This window comes from Bufo gargarizans, chromosome 8 (assembly GCF_014858855.1).
Source record: "Bufo gargarizans isolate SCDJY-AF-19 chromosome 8, ASM1485885v1, whole genome shotgun sequence".
Lineage (NCBI taxonomy): Eukaryota > Metazoa > Chordata > Amphibia > Anura > Bufonidae > Bufo > Bufo gargarizans.
Window position 1 is genome coordinate 193,231,593 of NC_058087.1, and position 17,938 is coordinate 193,249,530.

Genomic DNA, 17,938 nt, shown 5'->3' on the forward strand with positions numbered 1-17,938 from the left:
GTTCATTTTTTCTTTCAGCCCAGAGGCTGAACGGAAAAAAAAAAATCTCATTACCCGTATGCTCAATATAAGGAGAATAGCAGAAACTCCTAATGCTGGCCATACATGTAATGATTGCGGAGACCCTCAAATGCCAGGGCAGTACAAACACCCCACAAATTACCCCATTTTGGAAAGAAGACACCCTAAGGTCTTCGCTGATGGGCATAGTGAGTTCATAGAAGTTTTTATTTTTGTCACAAGTTAGCGGAAAATGATGATTTTTTTTTTCTTACAAAGTCTCATATTCCACTAACTTGTGACAAAAAATAAAAACTTCCATGAACTCACTATGCCCATCACGAAATACCTTGGGGTGTCTTCTTTCCAAAATGGGGTCACATGTGGTGTATTTATACTGCCCTGGCATTTTAGGGGCGTGACAATAGCGGGTGTCACGCCTTATTCCACTCCTTGTAAACGCTATAACTTTTGCGCAAACCAATAAATATACACTTATTGCATTTTTTTTTATCAAAGACATGTAGAACAATAAATTTAGATAAAAATTTATTTAGAAATGTAGTTTTATTTGAAAAATTTTACAACTGAAAGTGAAAAATGTCATTTTTTCGGTAATGAAAAATCGGTATATTTTGATTAATAACAAAAAAAGTTAAAATGTCAGCAGCAATGAAATACCACCAAATGAAAGCTCTATTAGTGAGAAGAAAAGGAGGTAAAATTCATTTGGGTGGTAAGTTGTATGACCGAGCAATAAACGGTGAAAGTAGTGTAGTGCAGAAGTGTAAAAAGTGGTCTGGCCATTAAGGGTGTTTAAGCTAGGGGAGCTGAGGTGGTTAAAGCACACATTTGTGAAAAAAAATTACTAGCAGACCCCAATTTTTTCCACAAGGCATTAAAGGAGAAAATGCACCCTAGTATATGTTCCTCATTTTCTCCCTATTCAGGAAACATCCCATATGTGCTTTTAGCCTGCTGTATGGGCGCACAGCAGGCAAACCGATAAATATGGATTTTGCTGACCTGAATTGGCAGACATGGATTTTAGGTGCCATGTTACATAAAAAAAAATCCTGAGGTCCCCAGAAATGAAAAACCCCAAGAAGTGACCCCATTTGGGAAAGAGCACCCACATACAAACATTTTAAGTGGTAGAAAGGATACTTTTCATCAAACTGGTGTCTCACAGAAAAGAATATGTAGTCGTTGTTGGAAAGTTGATATGCAAGCGAGGTGGACTAAATCAGAGATATAAAGTGGAAAAATTACAGGGAGCATAAAGGATGAAATTAAATTAATACTCCATGGATGTGTGGTAGATTCTGAAACACTCCTGCATGCACAGGCCAGGTTTTTTCAGAGCAGGTTTCGCAGTGGTAAATGGTGTCTTTTCCTAATCCCCCTTTTGGAACACACCCTGCACCTTTTTTGGGTCCTTCCCTTCCTTACTGTCTGGGGGTCTTGACCTGGAAAATGTTGCCCTGGTACAACACGGGCACCATGACTTCCAGAAGTACTGGGACCCTTTCCGGCCTGGGTTTGAAAAATTAGGGCCTTGATAACCACCTCTTGGAACTGAAGGAAAGTTCCTGTGTGGCCTGAAGATTGAAATAGCACGTACGCATTGTACATTGCCATCTGTACAATGTGTACGGACAGATTTTTGTACCACACATTCATTTTTCGTGTGGCACTGTAGGGCATCAGAAGTTGATTTGAGAGATCCACCCCTCCCATGTGCCTGTTATAGTCCAGGATACAAACTGGTTTGGGGACCGTGGTTGTGGTACTTTTTACAGGAGCAGGGGAGCTGGTGTTAGTGTGAATGGTGGTCAATACAAGTACGTCCCTCTTGTACTTGACCACCAGCATGTTCTGATGGAGGAGAGCCCTGCTTTCACCCTTTCTCAGTGGTTGCCCTACCAGGGATCTAGGGAAGCCTCTCTGAATTTTGCGCACTGTGCCGCAAGCCACAGTACCTCTGGTAGTTAGGAGTATGCTGGTATACTATTTATCCGCATAGAGGTGGTAGACCTTATTCAGCAGTGGGTGCAGTAAGTCCCACATGATCTTCCCACTAACATCTAGGAGGGGGAGCATTCTGGGGGTTCTATCCGGGAATCTTTCCATTCGTAAATGCGGAACTTGTGGGTGCACCCGGAGCTACTCTCACAAAGTTTGTATAACTTTATGCCATACCTTGCCCGTTTGCTAGGCAGGTACTGGCGGAATCTAATCCTCCCTTTGAAGAGTAATAGGGACTCATCTACACAGAGATTTTTATCTGGGTTGTACCCCTATGCAAACATGGTGTTAAAGTGGTCAATGACAGGCCTAACCTTGAACAGATGGTCAAATGTTGGGTCGTTTTGGGGTGGGCACTGTGAATTGTCGTTGTAGTGTAGGAATTTCCTAATTGATTCAAATCGCTTCCGGGTCATGGTCTGACTCCAATATTGCGTTTGGCTTCTTTACTACGCCCATATGCAGCACGAGTCCCCAAAACTTCATCATCTCTGCTGCACTTACTGGGGTCCAACCTAGGGGTCTAGCGTATGGCGATTGTATGGTTGTGAGCAATGAATTGTTGGGCGTATAAATTGGTTTGGGCCACCATTAAATTTATAAGATCTTCAGAGAAGATTTTGAAAAAATCTAGTTCAGTGAAGCCCGCACAGTCTATCTGTATTCCGGAACTGCCCTCAAAAACCGGAATTTGGGGCTGATAATTCTCAGGGGGTGGGGTCCATGTGGGCTCACTCTGGGGGGATCTGCCTCCGCTGTTGTTCTGGGGCGCCTTCTAGAGGGTCCCTCATCAGCGGATGATGATGATGATGAGGGGGTAGAGGAGTAGAGGAAAGTGGCATCCTCTTCTCCCTTACTGGCAGACTTGGTATCGGAGGCAAGCATGGCGTATGCCTCTTCACGTGTGAAATGTATAAACCTTTATTTCGTGAGGGGTGTGTATGTTGTGTTTTCACACGTGAAGGGGCTTGTTAAAAACTTGAAATTAAATTTAGAAGAAAAAATAAGTTACAAAAAAAAAGTCTTCTGCACAAAAAAAAACTTGCAGTGCAAACTGAGCAGACGCGATCAGTAATGGACACTGATGATCGGTGGTCAGTAGTTGCAAAATGTACGTACGCAGATGGTATGTTCGTGCAAAATTCAAAACTGGCACTAACTGAAATTTATATATATATATAACTAACTACCACAAAAAAAAAAAAAAAATGTGCAGATGTATATGAGCACACTACTGATTGGTGCTCTGCAGCACACACGCACACAGATCATGCGTGCAAAACCTGTAGTATAAAAATTCACTACAGTGCTGTGCAAAATGCACGCACACAGATGGTACGCTCGTGCAAAAATCTAAACTGACACTAAGGCCTCTTGCACACGAACGTGGCCGTGCTGCGGCCCGCAATGCAGGAACATCGACCGTGGGGCAGCCGCAGCGGATCGCGGACCCATTTACTTTAATGGGTCCACAATCCGTCCATTACGTAAAAAGATAGGACATGTTTCTATCTTTTTGCGAAACTGAAGTACGGAACGGAACCCCACGGAAGCACTCCATAGTGCTTCCGAGGAGTTACGTTCTGTGCTTCCGTTCCGCATCTCCGGACCCATTCAAGTCAATGGGTCCGCATCCGTGATACGGAATGCACACGGAACGTTGCCCGTGTAATGCGGTCTGCAATACGGCCAAGGAGCGCACACGTTCGTGTGCAAGAGGCCTAACTGAAATCTACCTTATTTTTCGCTTTATAAGACGCACCCGAAGATAAGACGCACCTAGGTTTTAGAGGAGGACAATAAGAAAAAAATATTATTTATTAGACCTCAGCTCAGACCAGCAATTAGACACCAAATGTTAATCAGACCTCATCTGACAGCCCCAATCAGACCCCCAATGTTAATAAGACCCTCAATCAGAACTAATATAAGCCCCCCAATGTTAATAAGACCCCAGTAAGACCTCAGATCAGCCCCCCATGCCATTTATCAGCCCCAGTGCCATTTATGAGCCTCCATTATGAGCTCCCATGTGATCTATAAGCCCCAGTGCCATTTATGAGTCCCCATGCCACAGATCAAATAAAATAAAAAAAATCACTTACCTCTCCTGCCCGGACGCCGCCACTCCTCACCTCCAGCGTGCTCTGTCTTCTTCCAGCTGCGGCTGTGCTGTGACCCGATGCGCACAGCGTGAGGTCACAGAGGGTCCTCGTGTTGTGCGCAGCCACAGCACAGCCGAGGACCAGGAAGCGGTGAGTGCAGGGCCTTCAATGCCTCCCGGTCCTCCGGTACTAATGAGCGCTTCTGCAGCCAGCCAGTCGCAGGGGCAACACGTGAGGTGCACGGTGGACCGATGAGGGGCCAAATAATGCAACACACAGTTCATCAGTTTACTCACGGTTAGCAGATAGCCTCCCTGGGCCGGCAGCACAGTGTTGAGGTGGACAACACGAAATCCTCCGGGGCACGCTCTGTGGTAGGAAGCATCAGCCAAGATGGTGGTTGAGGTGCCCTTGATGTTAGGGGTGCTTAGGGTGCTTGTTGCGGCTGAGTCCCTTGATGGTTTTAGTCGTGACGCCAGTACCGTTAATGGTGGTACAACCATAGGTAGTAATAATGAGGTAGACAGTGGTAAGATGCAACTCACAACTATTACTTTGGATGTCTCTTGGTTGCAGCAGTACAATTATGCAGTCTCTAGATGGTACAGAGTTAATTCTGCAAATCCACTGTTTAGGGCTTGTCAGGTTTCTTGGGTTTTGGAGCAGTGGGTTACTTCAATGTCAGTGGAACTTCTGGTGAGGTTGCCGGAGGCTATGGTATCCTTCACCTAAAATATCCCAAAGGTCCTATATGCCTGGTTTACGGCTTTTATCCTTTGGATGTATTTGGAATCTATACTTTCCTCTTGTCCCCTTTCTGGACTAAAACTTATTTTTAGAGCTGAAGTGCTGAATCTGCACCTTTTCACTCTCTGATCTCCACACTGACCTGTGGTCTCAGCTGAACCTGTAACTACTCTGACCTGTCTGATCTGTCTCACTAGGCCTGACCTGAATAAACATATAAGCCGTATTAGCAACCTAGGACAGGTTTTGGCTTGCCAGCTACACCGATACCTGATGGGAAGGAGCCCCCTCCCTCCACAAACTCCGTACATGCTGCAGTCAGTACTGACAGCGGCATACAGAGGGTTAAAGTGCCAGCATCTGTGTAGACAGCAGGGGCTCAGCTGTTATAAAAACATCTCCTGCACCTGCCTGATCAGCGCACCGTATATGTACGGATGTTGGGAAGGGGTTAAAAAATAAAATCAAAGCATAAAACAAAAACAAAAACGGAACCATTTCCAACCAAGAAAATATAGAACTAACCATCAATGTGTCATTGGCCGGCCATTTTACTGGAGCTCTCCCGGGAAGGGCGGGGGGAGCGTCCTGCCAAGCTTTGTGTCTCTTCACATTTCTATAGACAGTATCACAAAGCAGAGCTCCATACACTGCTCAACTACACAGACATACAGCTCTGCTACATACACTGCTTATCTACAGACATACAGCTCTGCTCCATACACTGCTCAACTACACAGACATATAGGTCTGCTCCATACACTGCTCAACTACACAGACATACAGCTCTGCTGCATACACTGCTCAACTACACAGACATACAGCTCTGCTGCATACACTGCTCAACTACACAGATATACAGCTCTGCTCCATACACTGCTCAACTACACAGACATACAGCTCTGCTGCATACACTGCTCAACTACACAGACATACAGCTCTGCTCTATACACTGCTCAACTACACAGACACACAGCTCTGCTCCATACACTGCTCAACTACACAGACATATAGGTCTGCTCCATACACTGCTCAACTACACAGATATACAGCTCTGCTCCATACACTGCTCAACTACACAGATATACAGCTCTGCTCCATACACTGCACAACTACACAGACATACAGCTCTGCTGCATACACTTTTCAACTAGACATACAGCTCTGCTACATACACTGCTCCACCACAGACATACAGCTCTGCTACATACACTGCTCAACTACACAGATATACAGCTCTGCTCCATACACTGCACAACTACACAGACATACAGCTCTGCTGCATACACTTTTCAACTAGACATACAGCTCTGCTACATACACTGCTCAACTACACAGATATACAGCTCTGCTCCATACACTGCACAACTACACAGACATACAGCTCTGCTGCATACACTTTTCAACTAGACATACAGCTCTGCTACATACACTGCTCCACCACAGACATACAGCTCTGCTGCATACACTGCTACCAAGACACCTTGTTGTGTAGACGTAGCCTTAAAGGGAACCTGTCACCTCCAGAAACGATCTGAAGCAGCCAGCAGTGTGTTTCTGACGATGGTTTTGTTCCTGAAGGCAGATGTGGCAAAAGCTCTGAAAACGTTCTTTTATCCCCTGGCGGCGCGCTTCTCTAGACATGCTTGAAGTCAAAGTAACCACGCCCCCCTTCCCTACCCCTTTGCTGTGACTGACAGATCCTATGCACAGCCAAACTGACGGCTGTCAGTCACAGCAAAGGGGTAGGGAAGGGGGGCGTGGTTACTTTGACTTCAAGCATGTCTAGAGAAGCGCGCCGCCAGGGGATAAAAGAACGTTTTCAGAGCTTTTGCCACATCTGCCTTCAGGAACAAAACCATCGTCAGAAACACACTGCTGGCTGCTTTCAGGTACTGCTGGCGGCTTCAGATGGTTTTTGGAGGTGACCGGCCAAAGATAAGGAAAAGAACAGCAGGTGGCGCTGTACAGATCCAGTGTATTGAAGAACTCATTACCTGCGGTTATAACAGACATGATGGCGGAGGAGACCACAGACACCCAGATGATAGGACCGACAACTCTGATGGGACAGAAGTAGTCAGACATTTATTCCATAAAAAGGGAAAAAACACAACAAATGCCGCGTATAGTGCGGAAAGAAGCGTCACATTGTCACATCTCTACAGAAATAGGAAAAGCTGATTAATAATTATATGTTCCCCAAATGTGTCCCCGAACCACAAAGAAGCCCCTACAGCGACCTCAGTGGAGGACGGGGAAGGGTTAATGATGCCCCCATGAGGTACGTGCACTCGGCGGTGTATCTCCGCTCCAGGATCCACACCTGTTACCTGCAGATCCTGACACGGATTTCCCCAGATCTCCCCCTCTGCATTGTAAAGGGAGAAATCCGCACGGACAATCCACCGGCCGCAGATCTCCGGATCCGCTCCGCAGGTCACTCCTGACGCAGGAAACTTCCGCTCCGTGTAGATGAGATACTGAGAATCCCATCTGCTTAGGCGGTATTATTTCACTCTGGAAAACCAGCAGGTAATACGCACCGTGCGCTTGTACCCGAAGGCCATCTGCGCACGTTGCGGAATACGCTCAGTCTTTCCAGGCGAATTCCCATGTGGAAAAACCGTAAGGAATTACAGCACCAGCAAAGTGTATGAGATTACCCCGATCACGTACACTTCGCCGATTATTTCCGTGCTGATTCCCAGATCTGCGGCCTGTCAGTTATGTTTGTGGTTTTAGCTACGGATTTCACCCTTTTCAGTGGAAAACTGCATCTTATCCGCACCAAAAACCGTAATCACACATTGCAGGTATTGGTGCGGATACGCTGCGGATCTGATGTGCATTCACCCGAACTCGTGTGCAGACGACGTAACTTTTCATTTGTTTAAAGCATCGATTCTGGATCTGATCTCCGAGGAATATAAAATAATCGTACAGTAACCCCCCCCCCATAGAGCCGCCATATACATTGTGTGATCGGAGGCTCCGCCCATACAGCGCTATATAGTGACTTATAGATGGAGATTATAACGGGACGTGGACGCATCGGCCTCAGCTTATTATTCTAACAGAGGCTTCATCCCACAAACAAAAGGCAACATGTAGGGGTTGAGAGAAGGAGGCGGTGAAGGTGTGTAAGTGTCTGATGGGGTCACACAGCTGATAGAAGGACAGACGCCCGGCCTCATAGTCTAAGAAGACCCCAAGTCTAGGACATGTTGTATCTACACTGAGGGGGGATGTGACTGAGTTGTGACACGCTTCACATGGTACATCAGACATATCCAGACACCAAGATTTATCATTACATCCAGTACAAGACTCATCTCTTTTCCTTTCTATACTGGGATAGGACAGTCCAATGTGAAATCCTCCTTCCTGGTTCCACTCTACCTCCCAGTAATGTCTTCCTGAGGAGAGGTCACATCTGCTTAACACCCGACCCCTATCCAGGTACCTTCCAGATGTATATTCCCTTGTTGCTGTTTTCAGATCTTCTGATATCTGCACATTTCTATAAGCAGTGTCCTCATCCAGCAATATGTCTGGAACATGGAGCCCGAGCTCTGATGTGACATTGGTGACAATATCCCTCATAGATCGGTGTAAGGTCAGTGAGATCAGAACCTCATCCAGATCATCCTCAGACCTGCCCTCTCCACCATCTCCCCCTATGTCCTCATCGTCTCCATGACCACATACTGTAATGTCACTTTCTTGTAGGAGTCTTATTGGGTCGGTGACATGACACATCTCCTCCACGTGACGCATCTTCCTGGACAGCTCGTCCTCCTCTAATTCCAGCTTCTTGATCAGATCAGATATCTGGGACACAATCTTCTCCTCCTGCCTGGAGATCTCGCTCAGCGCTTTCTTTTCTGCCATTTCCAGTTGCTCCTTAATGTCCATAAATAACTTCCTGACGTTCTTCCTCTTATCAGAGGCCTTCTCCTGGATATTCCTCTGATGATCCTGCAGATTCTGAAGTCTTGTCTGAATTTTTGCTTTTTGTGGGTTTAGTTCCTCCAGATATTTCCTCAGTTTCTTCTTCTTCTTCTCAGAGGCCTCATCTAGAAGTTCCACCTGGTGTCCCCTGTGCTCGCCGACCAGACAGCAGGACACACACAGACAAACCGTGTCCTGCGGGCAGTAATACTCCAGAACCTTCTTATGGAGAGAACATTTTTTGCTGCCAAAGTTTCCAGTGGGTTCTGTTAATATATGATCCACCATCTTGTTGTGGGCCATCAGGTGGTTATCACATAGAGACATCTCACACTGCAGACATGTCCTTACAGCCGGTACAGGAGACTTAGTACAGTAAGTACAGAAGATCCCGGTCTCCTCCATATCAGGCCGAGCAGATAAGAAACGCTCCACTATGTTCCCCAGCTTCCTGTTCTTCTCCAGGGCCGGACGCTCCGGATATTCTGCTCTGCAGTCAGGACAGGAATACACTCCAGCTGCCTCCTGTGCATCCAGCGCACTCACAATACAGAAGCGGCAGAAGTTGTGTCCACATCTCAGGGATACGGGATCTTTATAGAGGCTCAGGCAGATGGAGCAGTCCAGCTCGGCCCTCAGATCAGCAGACGCCATTGTGGTACGGAGGAGCGGGAATCGAAAGTGGAAATGTCTCTTCCCCTAAGAGGGCGGAGAGCTCCTGTAGAGGAATTAACCCCTGCAGCTCAGAGATTGTGTTTACTGCTGATTCATACTGAGGAAGACAATGATGAGTGATCACTGACGGGATCCGGTGCGGATCTGCAATGAGCAGGACACTAGTACAATGCAGTGGGTCAGGATATGTGTATGAAAGTCTATGAGTAGTTTGTGACGCCAGTTGCAGTTTGCGCAGGTACTGTAGCAGGGCCCTTTAAGATGTTATAGCTCACGTACCAGGTGAGGAATGCCAGAGGGGGATAATGTCTCTGTGTAGCAGATATTGTAGTGTCAACGGTGTCTTCTACCTTGGTACGTCTGGACTCCTGCATCACTTGCAATAAATTGAGTGTTGTTAATAGGAGTAATTGAGGAACTTTGATAGCAGTAAATGAGATCCAAACAGGTAATATGATCCCACTTGTCTTTACTGAATGGCAGCTTTAATTCCATACAAGTTACAGCAATAATCTTGGGTCCCAGCAGGTATAGGCAATGTATGGCAGGGATCAGTATCTCTTCTGCTTCTATACTATGTGCCTGGAGAATCTGGCAGGTATTTATCTTCTTTTGTCTTCTGCTTAGTGTGGACCTGACTGGCTGAGGAGGAATTTGGCTTCTCCTGGACTCTGGATATGTACTCACAGCTTGGCTCACAGGGGATGCTTCTTCCTGGAGGCTGGAGGTGCTGCTTTTCTTGTCAACCAGCTGAGGCTGATGGCTCAGGCTGGGAAGAGTGATCTTTGCCTCAGCCGAGGCGGGATCCAGGGTTGGGATCCCTGGTTCTGGAAGCTCCTACCAACACAGCCTGCCCCTGGCAGGGGTGGCTGGTACACTAACTAAACTTCCTCTCCTCCTCATGAGACAGGACATGGGAACGTCGCACTTCTGCTCACACAGGGGAGGTTAGACTGGAATAGACTATTCCAGGCTAGATACACTAACTGGTTATGGTCTGCTACATATTGCTGCCACCTGCTGGCGGAGAGGGAAATTACAGCAAATACATAATACAGGCCTGGAAAATACATATAATGAAAATGCACAGTTAAATTACACCAGATGACAATACATATACACGTAACATGTTGTAGCAGGGAGAAAGAGTTTGTGCTTTCCTCCTACTCTGTCCTCTATGAGCCCCCCAACACCTAATGCCCCCCCAAAATACCCAGGGGGGGAGTAGGAGGAAAGCATATTGTCCTCTATGAGCCCCCCCCCCCCCCCCGTCCTCTATGAGCCCCCAACCCCTAATGCCCGGGGGGGGGGGGGGAGTAGGAGGAAAGCACACTGTCCTGAGCATTTTGGGGGGCATTAGGGGTTGGAGGGGCTCATAGAGGAGGGGCTCAATGAGTTAAAGGGGTTTGGGCAGTGGCGTACTGCAACCATTTAGGGTAAGAGAAGTGATGACAAGATGGCGCTGGAAGCAAAGGGGTTAAGATGTGGGGGATGGCCTACATTTGGCTTTAGCACAGTGGACACAGGCAGGAGGAGCGATATGTGCAGTGTCCCACTACGTGGCCGTGGGCACCGCAAACTTGTTTTATTGTGTTTTAATGTCATATATTATGCCTGTATGCTGTATTTCATCTCATGTCATATTCCCCCATCTCACTATGTGATTTTATGTGTAAGATCCTTTACACAGGCCTAGTTAGGGTGCACTACACTAGTTTCTCCACTAGATGGGGCAGTGTTACAGTGTATATATAGCTTAGCTCACGCCTAGTTAGGTAAGTTTTTCCCTGAAGTCTAGTCAGAGAGCAGCCATGATGTAGCTGCCTGCTGGAGGGAGGCCTCCTGCCTCTCTGCTCTCTCCCTGTTGGCTCCACAGTCCAGGGTTAAAGCCACAAGATTCCACCTAGAGGTGAGAAGTCCACTTCTACAGCTCACTCTTCTGGGGTGACCAGTGTCCAGCTACTAAAGCAAGTATCCAAGGGGATTTTTATATTGCCTTAAAGTCAAAGGATAGCAGACGGCCATACTTAACCGCCTCCGGACCGCCTAACGCAGGATCGCGGTCCGGAGGCGGCTGTCCCAGGCACAGTGACGCATATACGCGCCATCTCGCGAGACGCGAGATGACGCGCTTTGCCGGCCCGCGCATGCGCATCGCGGGCCGGCAAAACTTCGAGGAGGATCACGTCATCAGCTTGCCAGCCAATGATCGTGGCTGGCAAGCTGATGATTTTTAAAAAATCTAATCACAAGCCAGTTAACACATTATATTTATAAATATAAGGTGTTAAATGGCTTCTGTGCTCCTCTGCTGGTCCTTTTGGTCGGTTGGATCCAGCAGAGGAGCACAGTTCACAGTGAGTACACCAAACAGCACACTTAGCCCCAGATCACCCCCCATCACCCCAATTAACCCCTTGATCACCCCTGTCAATCACCTAGTGAAAGGGAAAAAAGTGATCAGTGTAAACTGTCACTTTTTTTTTTTCACTAGTATTGACGGTTAGGTTTAGGATAGTTTAGGCCCCTTGGTTAGGCAGTTAGCGTCGGTTAGCGCCCAGCCCACCGCACCGCAGTCCCTTATTCGCTGATTAGCGTATCGCTAATCAGCATTTGTACTGTTATAGTATCTGGAAGTGATCAAAACTGATCACAGTCAGATCTATAATAGTATTAGTGTCACCTTAGTTCGCCCTCCACCCAAAACGCAGTGTTTGCCCGATCAGGCCTGATCGGTCGCCCACACGTGCGTTCACCCACGCCCGCCCCACCGCAGTGACAAAAAAAATTTTTTTTTTTGATCACTGCACAATCACTTTACACGCGCTGTGGCCATAAAAAAATCAGTTTTGATATTTTTTATCAATCGCAGCGGCCTCCGGTACTTCGCTAGCCTCCCATTTGTAAGACAGGCTTGCTTTTTTTCTTGGGTAGTCTCAGGGAATACCCCTAAATTTAGTAGTCCACATGTCAAACAGGGGGTATTCTTCTGAAGAGGCCTACAGGCTTCTGACCCAGTCGGATGAGGAATGGGAACCCTCATCTGATGAATCTAGCGGGTCAGAATATGAACCTGTAGAAAGCAGTGGCTCTCTGACCCAAAGTTCGGACGAGGAGGTTGAGGTCCCTGATAGCAGCAGGCGTACCTGGCCCCGTGTCGCTAGACCACAGGTTGCGCAGGATCCGTTTCAAGGGCAGCAGAGTGGGGCTGGCGCTGGCGGATTACGTGGTGAGGCATACACCAGCAGCGCAGCCCTCCCTGGACCTAGTACCAGCACTGCCGTACAACATGGTGAAGTGGCGAGCACCAGAAGGGCAGTTGAAGCTGGTACGGTGGCACGTGCACTAGTTACCCCGTCGCAGCCACCGCACAGACAGGCCCGTAGAATCCCTAGAGTCCCTGAGGTGCTGGCAAACCCTGATTGGCAGTCCCCAACTTCAGCCGCACCTGTAGTTCCCCCTTTCACCGCCCAGTCTGGAGTTCGGGTTGAGACAGCTCAGATCGGTTCGGCCCTGGGATTTTTTGAGCTGTTCTTGACTGCGGAGCTCTTGGACATAGTCGTGGCAGAAACAAACCGGTATGCCACTCAATTTATATCCGCCAACCCGGGAAGCTATTATGCCCAGCCTTTCCGGTGGAAACCAGTCCAAGTTTCCGAAATTAAAATTTTTCTGGGCCTTCTCCTCAACATGGGTCTAACCAAAAAGCATGAATTGCGGTCATATTGGTCCACGAACCCAATTCATCACATGCCCATGTTCTCTGCTGCTATGTCCAGGACACGATTTGAGGCCATCCTGCGTTTCCTGCACTTTAGCGATAACACCACCTCCCGTCCCAGAGGCCACCCAGCTTTTGACCGGCTCCACAAAATTCGGCCCCTCATAGACCACTTCAACCAGAAATTTGCAGATTTGTATACCCCTGAGCAAAACATCTGCGTAGACGAGTCCCTAATACATTTTACCGGGCGCCTTGGCTTCAAACAATACATCCCAAGCAAGCGCGCCCGGTATGGGGTCAAATTGTATAAGCTCTGTGAAAGGGCCACAGGCTATACCCACAAATTTCGGATCTATGAGGGTAAAGATCAGACCCTGGAGCCGGTCGGTTGCCCTGACTACCTGGGGAGCAGTGGGAAGACAGTCTGGGGCTTGGTGTCACCCTTATTTGGCAAGGGGTACCATCAATTTTTACACAAGTGTGCCCCTCTTCAGGCATTTGTTCCTAGAACAGATTGGCTGCTGTGGCACCGCGCGAACTAGTCGCGCGGGCTTTCCCCAACGGCTCGTTACCACCCGTCTTGCAAGGGGGGAGAGGGCTGCCTTGTGTAACGAAGAACTGCTCGCGGTGAAATGGAGAGACAAGCGTGACGTTTACATGCTCTCCTCCATTCACCCAGACACGACAATACAAATTGAGCGAGCAACCAGTGTCATTGAAAAGTCCCTCTCGGTCCACGACTATAATTTGCTCATGGGAGGGGTGGACTTCAATTACCAGATGTTGGCTCCGTATTTAGTTTCCCGACGCACAAGACGCTGGTATAAGAAGGTGTCTGTATATTTAATTCAATTGGCGATGTACAATAGTTTTGTTCTCTACAGTAAGGCTGGGAGAACAGGATCCTTCCTCAAATTTCAGGAGGAGATCATCGAGAACCTCCTGTATCCAGGAGGTTCCGTGGCCCCAACCATCAGTGTAGTTAGCCGTCTACACGAGCGACATTTCCCCAATGTCGTTGCTGGTACCTCAACCCAAGCGCCACCCTGATAAAGATGTCGTGTCTGTAGCAGGAGTGGAATAAGGCGTGACACCCGCTATTTCTGTCCTGACTGCCCTGACCACCCTGCCCTATGCTTTGGAGAGTGTTTCCGGAAGTACCACACACAGGTACACTTAGCATAGGGATCACATCTCACCAGGACAGGCACACAGGGCTATTAGGGCCCATTCACACACAGAGCTGCTGCAAACCTCTCCTTTCACCTGGGACAAAGTGCATAATGTACTTCGCCACATCTCTGGGCGATTTGCGCTTTGCACATTGTCCCATGGGGAAGGAGAGGTTTGTCCTATAAAAAAAAGGTAAAAAAAGCAAAACAAAAAAAATCACCGGTAAGCAAAAAAGTTAATGTTCTGTTCCAAAAGTTCAATAAAGTTAATGTTCTGTTCAAATGTTATTATAAAGTTCATGTTAATAAATTTATTGCGTTGCGGCCTGGTTTTTTCTTTTTTTTTTTTTTTTTTACCTTCTAGGTGGACCAACCGATCGACCAGCTGCAGCACTGATGTGCATTCTGACAGAAGCATTGCGCTGCTGTCAGATTACACACAAGTCGGTGTATGCGGCGCTGCAAGACGAGATTTCTCCTCTGCAGTAAAAAAGATACGTTTGGCGAGGCTAATGAGCTTCATATGCTTTGGCAAACACTTTGTATATAAAAAAAAAAACAAAAAAAAAACGGCAATGATTTTTTTTATCCACATCGATTGATGTGAATGGAGAAATCGGGTTTGCCAGGGCATACGAGCTAAGTGGGTATGGATGTTTGGCGGAGCTCCTATGTCCTGGCAGACGCCTTTCCCCTCCTCTTTTTTTTTGGCAGAGATTTTTTAATCCACATTGATCGATGCGAATGAAGAAATCTGTGCCGTTCATTTTTTCTTTCAGCCCAGAGGCTGAACGGAAAAAAAAAATCTCATTACCCGTATGCTCAATATAAGGAGAATAGCAGAAACTCCTAATGCTGGCCATACATGTAATGATTGCGGAGACCCTCAAATGCCAGGGCAGTACAAACACCCCACAACTGACCCCATTTTGGAAAGAAGACACCCCAAGGTATTCGCTGAGGGGCATATTGAGTCCATGAAAGATTGAACTTTTTGTCCCAAGTTAGCGGAAAGGGAGATTTTGTGAGAAAAAACAAAAAAAAAACAATTTCCGCTAACTTGTGCCAAAAAAAACCTTCTATGAACTCGCCATGCCCCTCATGGAATACCTTGGGGTGTCTTCTTTCCAAAATGGGGTCACATGTGGGGTATTTATACTGCCCTGGCATTTTAGGGGCCCTAAAGCGTGAGAAGAAGTCTGGAATCCAAATGCCTAAAAATTCCCTCCTAAAAGGAATTTGGGCCCCTTTGCGCATCTAGGCTGCAAAAAAGTGTCACACATGTGGTATCGCCGTACTCAGGAGAAGTAGGGCAACGTGTTTTGGGGTGTCTTTTTGCATATACCCATGCTGGGTGAGATAAATATCTGTGTCAAATGACAATTTTGTATAAAAAAATGGGAAAAGTTGACTTTTAGAGAGATATTTCTCTCACCCAGCATGGGTATATGTAAAAAATACACCCCAAAACACATTGCCCTACTTCTTCTGAGTACGGCGATACCACATGTGTGACACTTTTTTGCAGCCTAGGTGGGCAAAGGGGCCCACATTCTAAAGAGCACCTTTAGGATTTCACAGGACATTTTTTATACATTTGAATTTCAAACTACTTCTCACGCATTAGGGGCCCTAAAATGCCAGGGCAGTATAACTACCCCACAAGTGATCCCATTTTGGAAAGAAGACACCCCAAGGTATTTCGTGATGGGCATAATGAGTTCATGGAAGTTTTTATTTTTTGTCGCAAGTTAGTGGAATATGAGACTTTGTAAGAAAAAAAAAAAAATCATAATTTTCCGCTAACTTGTGACAAAAAATAAAAAGTTCTATGAACTAACTATGCCCATCAGCGAATACCTTAGGGTGTTTCTACTGTCTGGGCATTGTAGAACCTCAGGAAACATGACAGGTGCTCAGAAAGTCAGAGCTGCTTCAAAATGCGGAAATTCACATTTTTGTACCATAGTTTGTAAACGCTATAACTTTTACCCAAACCAATAAATATACACCTATTGCATTTTTTTTTATCAAAGACATGTAGAACAATAAATTTTGATAAAAATTTATATAGAAATGTAGTTTTATTTGAAAAATTTTACAACTGAAAGTAAAAAATGTCATTTTTTTGCAAAAAAATCGGTAAATTTCGATTAATAACAAAAAAAGTTAAAATGTCAGCAGCAATGAAATACCACCAAATGAAAGCTCTATTAGTGAGAAGAGAAGGAGGTAAAATTCATTTGGGTGGTAAGTTGTATGACCGAGCAATAAACGGTGAAAGTAGTGTAGTGCAGAAGTGTAAAAATTGGTCTGGTCATTAAGGGGGTTTAAGCTAGGGGGGCTGAGGGGGTTAAGAAACAACTGGAAATGGCAGAAAAGAAAGCGCTGAGCGAGATCTCCAGGCAGGAGGATAAGATTGTGTCCCAGATATCTGATCTGATCAAGAAGCTGGAAATAGAGGACGACGAGCTGTCCAGGATGATGGGTCACGTGGAGGAGATGTGTCATGTCACCGACCCAATAAGATTCCTACAAGAAAGTGACATTACAGTATGTGGTCGTGGAGATGTTGAGGACACAGGGGGAGATGGTGGAGAGGGCAGGTCTGAGGATGATCTGGATGAGGTTCTGATCTCACTGACCTTACACCGATCTATGAGGGATATTGTCACCAATGTCACATCAGAGCTCGGGCTCCATGTTCCAGACATATTGCTGGATGAGGACACTGCTCATAGACATGTGAAAATATCAGAAGATCGGAAAACAGCAACAGAAGAAGAAGACGAGGAAAGAGAACAGGACAGACCAGAATCACCAGGAAGTTTCCTGTATTGGGACCAGGTGTTAATCAGATGTGGCCTCTCCTCAGGAAGACATTACTGGGAGGTAGAGTGGAACCAGATAGGAACATGTGGCATCGGACTGTCCTATCCCAGTATAGAAAGGAAAGGAGATGAGTCTGGTATTGGATGTAATGATAAATCTTGGTGTCTGGAAATGTCTGGTGCAGGATGTGCAGTGTATCACCGCTCAGTCAGATCCCCCCTCAGTGTAGATACAACATGTCCTAGACTTGGCGTCTATCTGGACTATGAGGCCGGGCGTCTGTCCTTCTATCAGCTGTGTGACCCCATGAGACACTTACACATCTTCACCGCCTCCTTCTCTCAACCCCTACATGTTGCCTTCTATGTGCGGGATGGAGCCTCTGTTAGAATAATAAGCTGAGGCCGATGCGTCCACGTCCCGTTATAATCTCCGCCTATAAGTCACTATATAGCGCTGTATGGGCGGAGCCTCCGATCACACAATGTATATGGCGGCTCTATGGGGGGGTTTACTGTACGATTATTTTATATTCCTTGGAGATCAGATCCAGAATCAATGCTTGAGAGAAATGAAAAGTTACGTCGTCTGCACACGAGTTCGGGTGAACGCACATCAGATCCGCAGCGTATCCGCACCAATACCTGCAATGTGTGATTACGAGTTTTGGTGCGGATAAGATGCGGTTTTCCACTGAAAAG

General features: G+C 46.7%; 2 protein-coding genes across 2 annotated transcripts; one reads left to right on the forward strand and one right to left on the reverse strand.

Moving 5' to 3' along the window:
- Positions 1-6,925: 6,925 nt before the first annotated feature.
- LOC122945010 (E3 ubiquitin/ISG15 ligase TRIM25-like) lies at positions 6,926-9,524 on the reverse strand. The gene has a single exon (XM_044303798.1). The coding sequence runs from the start codon at positions 9,486-9,488 to the stop codon at positions 7,941-7,943; it is 1,548 nt and encodes a 515-aa protein (XP_044159733.1). The 5' UTR covers positions 9,489-9,524; the 3' UTR covers positions 6,926-7,940.
- Positions 9,525-16,775: 7,251 nt separating this feature from the next.
- On the forward strand, positions 16,776-17,639 carry LOC122945538 (tripartite motif-containing protein 16-like). The gene has a single exon (XM_044304602.1). The coding sequence runs from the start codon at positions 16,776-16,778 to the stop codon at positions 17,637-17,639; it is 864 nt and encodes a 287-aa protein (XP_044160537.1).
- Positions 17,640-17,938: the final 299 nt, after the last annotated feature.

Excerpts from the sequence above, each read along its gene's own strand:
- LOC122945010 (XM_044303798.1), bottom strand. The coding sequence starts at position 9,488 with ATGGCGTCTGCTGATCTGAGGGCCGAGCTGGACTGCTCCATCTGCCTG.
- LOC122945538 (XM_044304602.1), top strand. The coding sequence starts at position 16,776 with ATGGCAGAAAAGAAAGCGCTGAGCGAGATCTCCAGGCAGGAGGATAAG.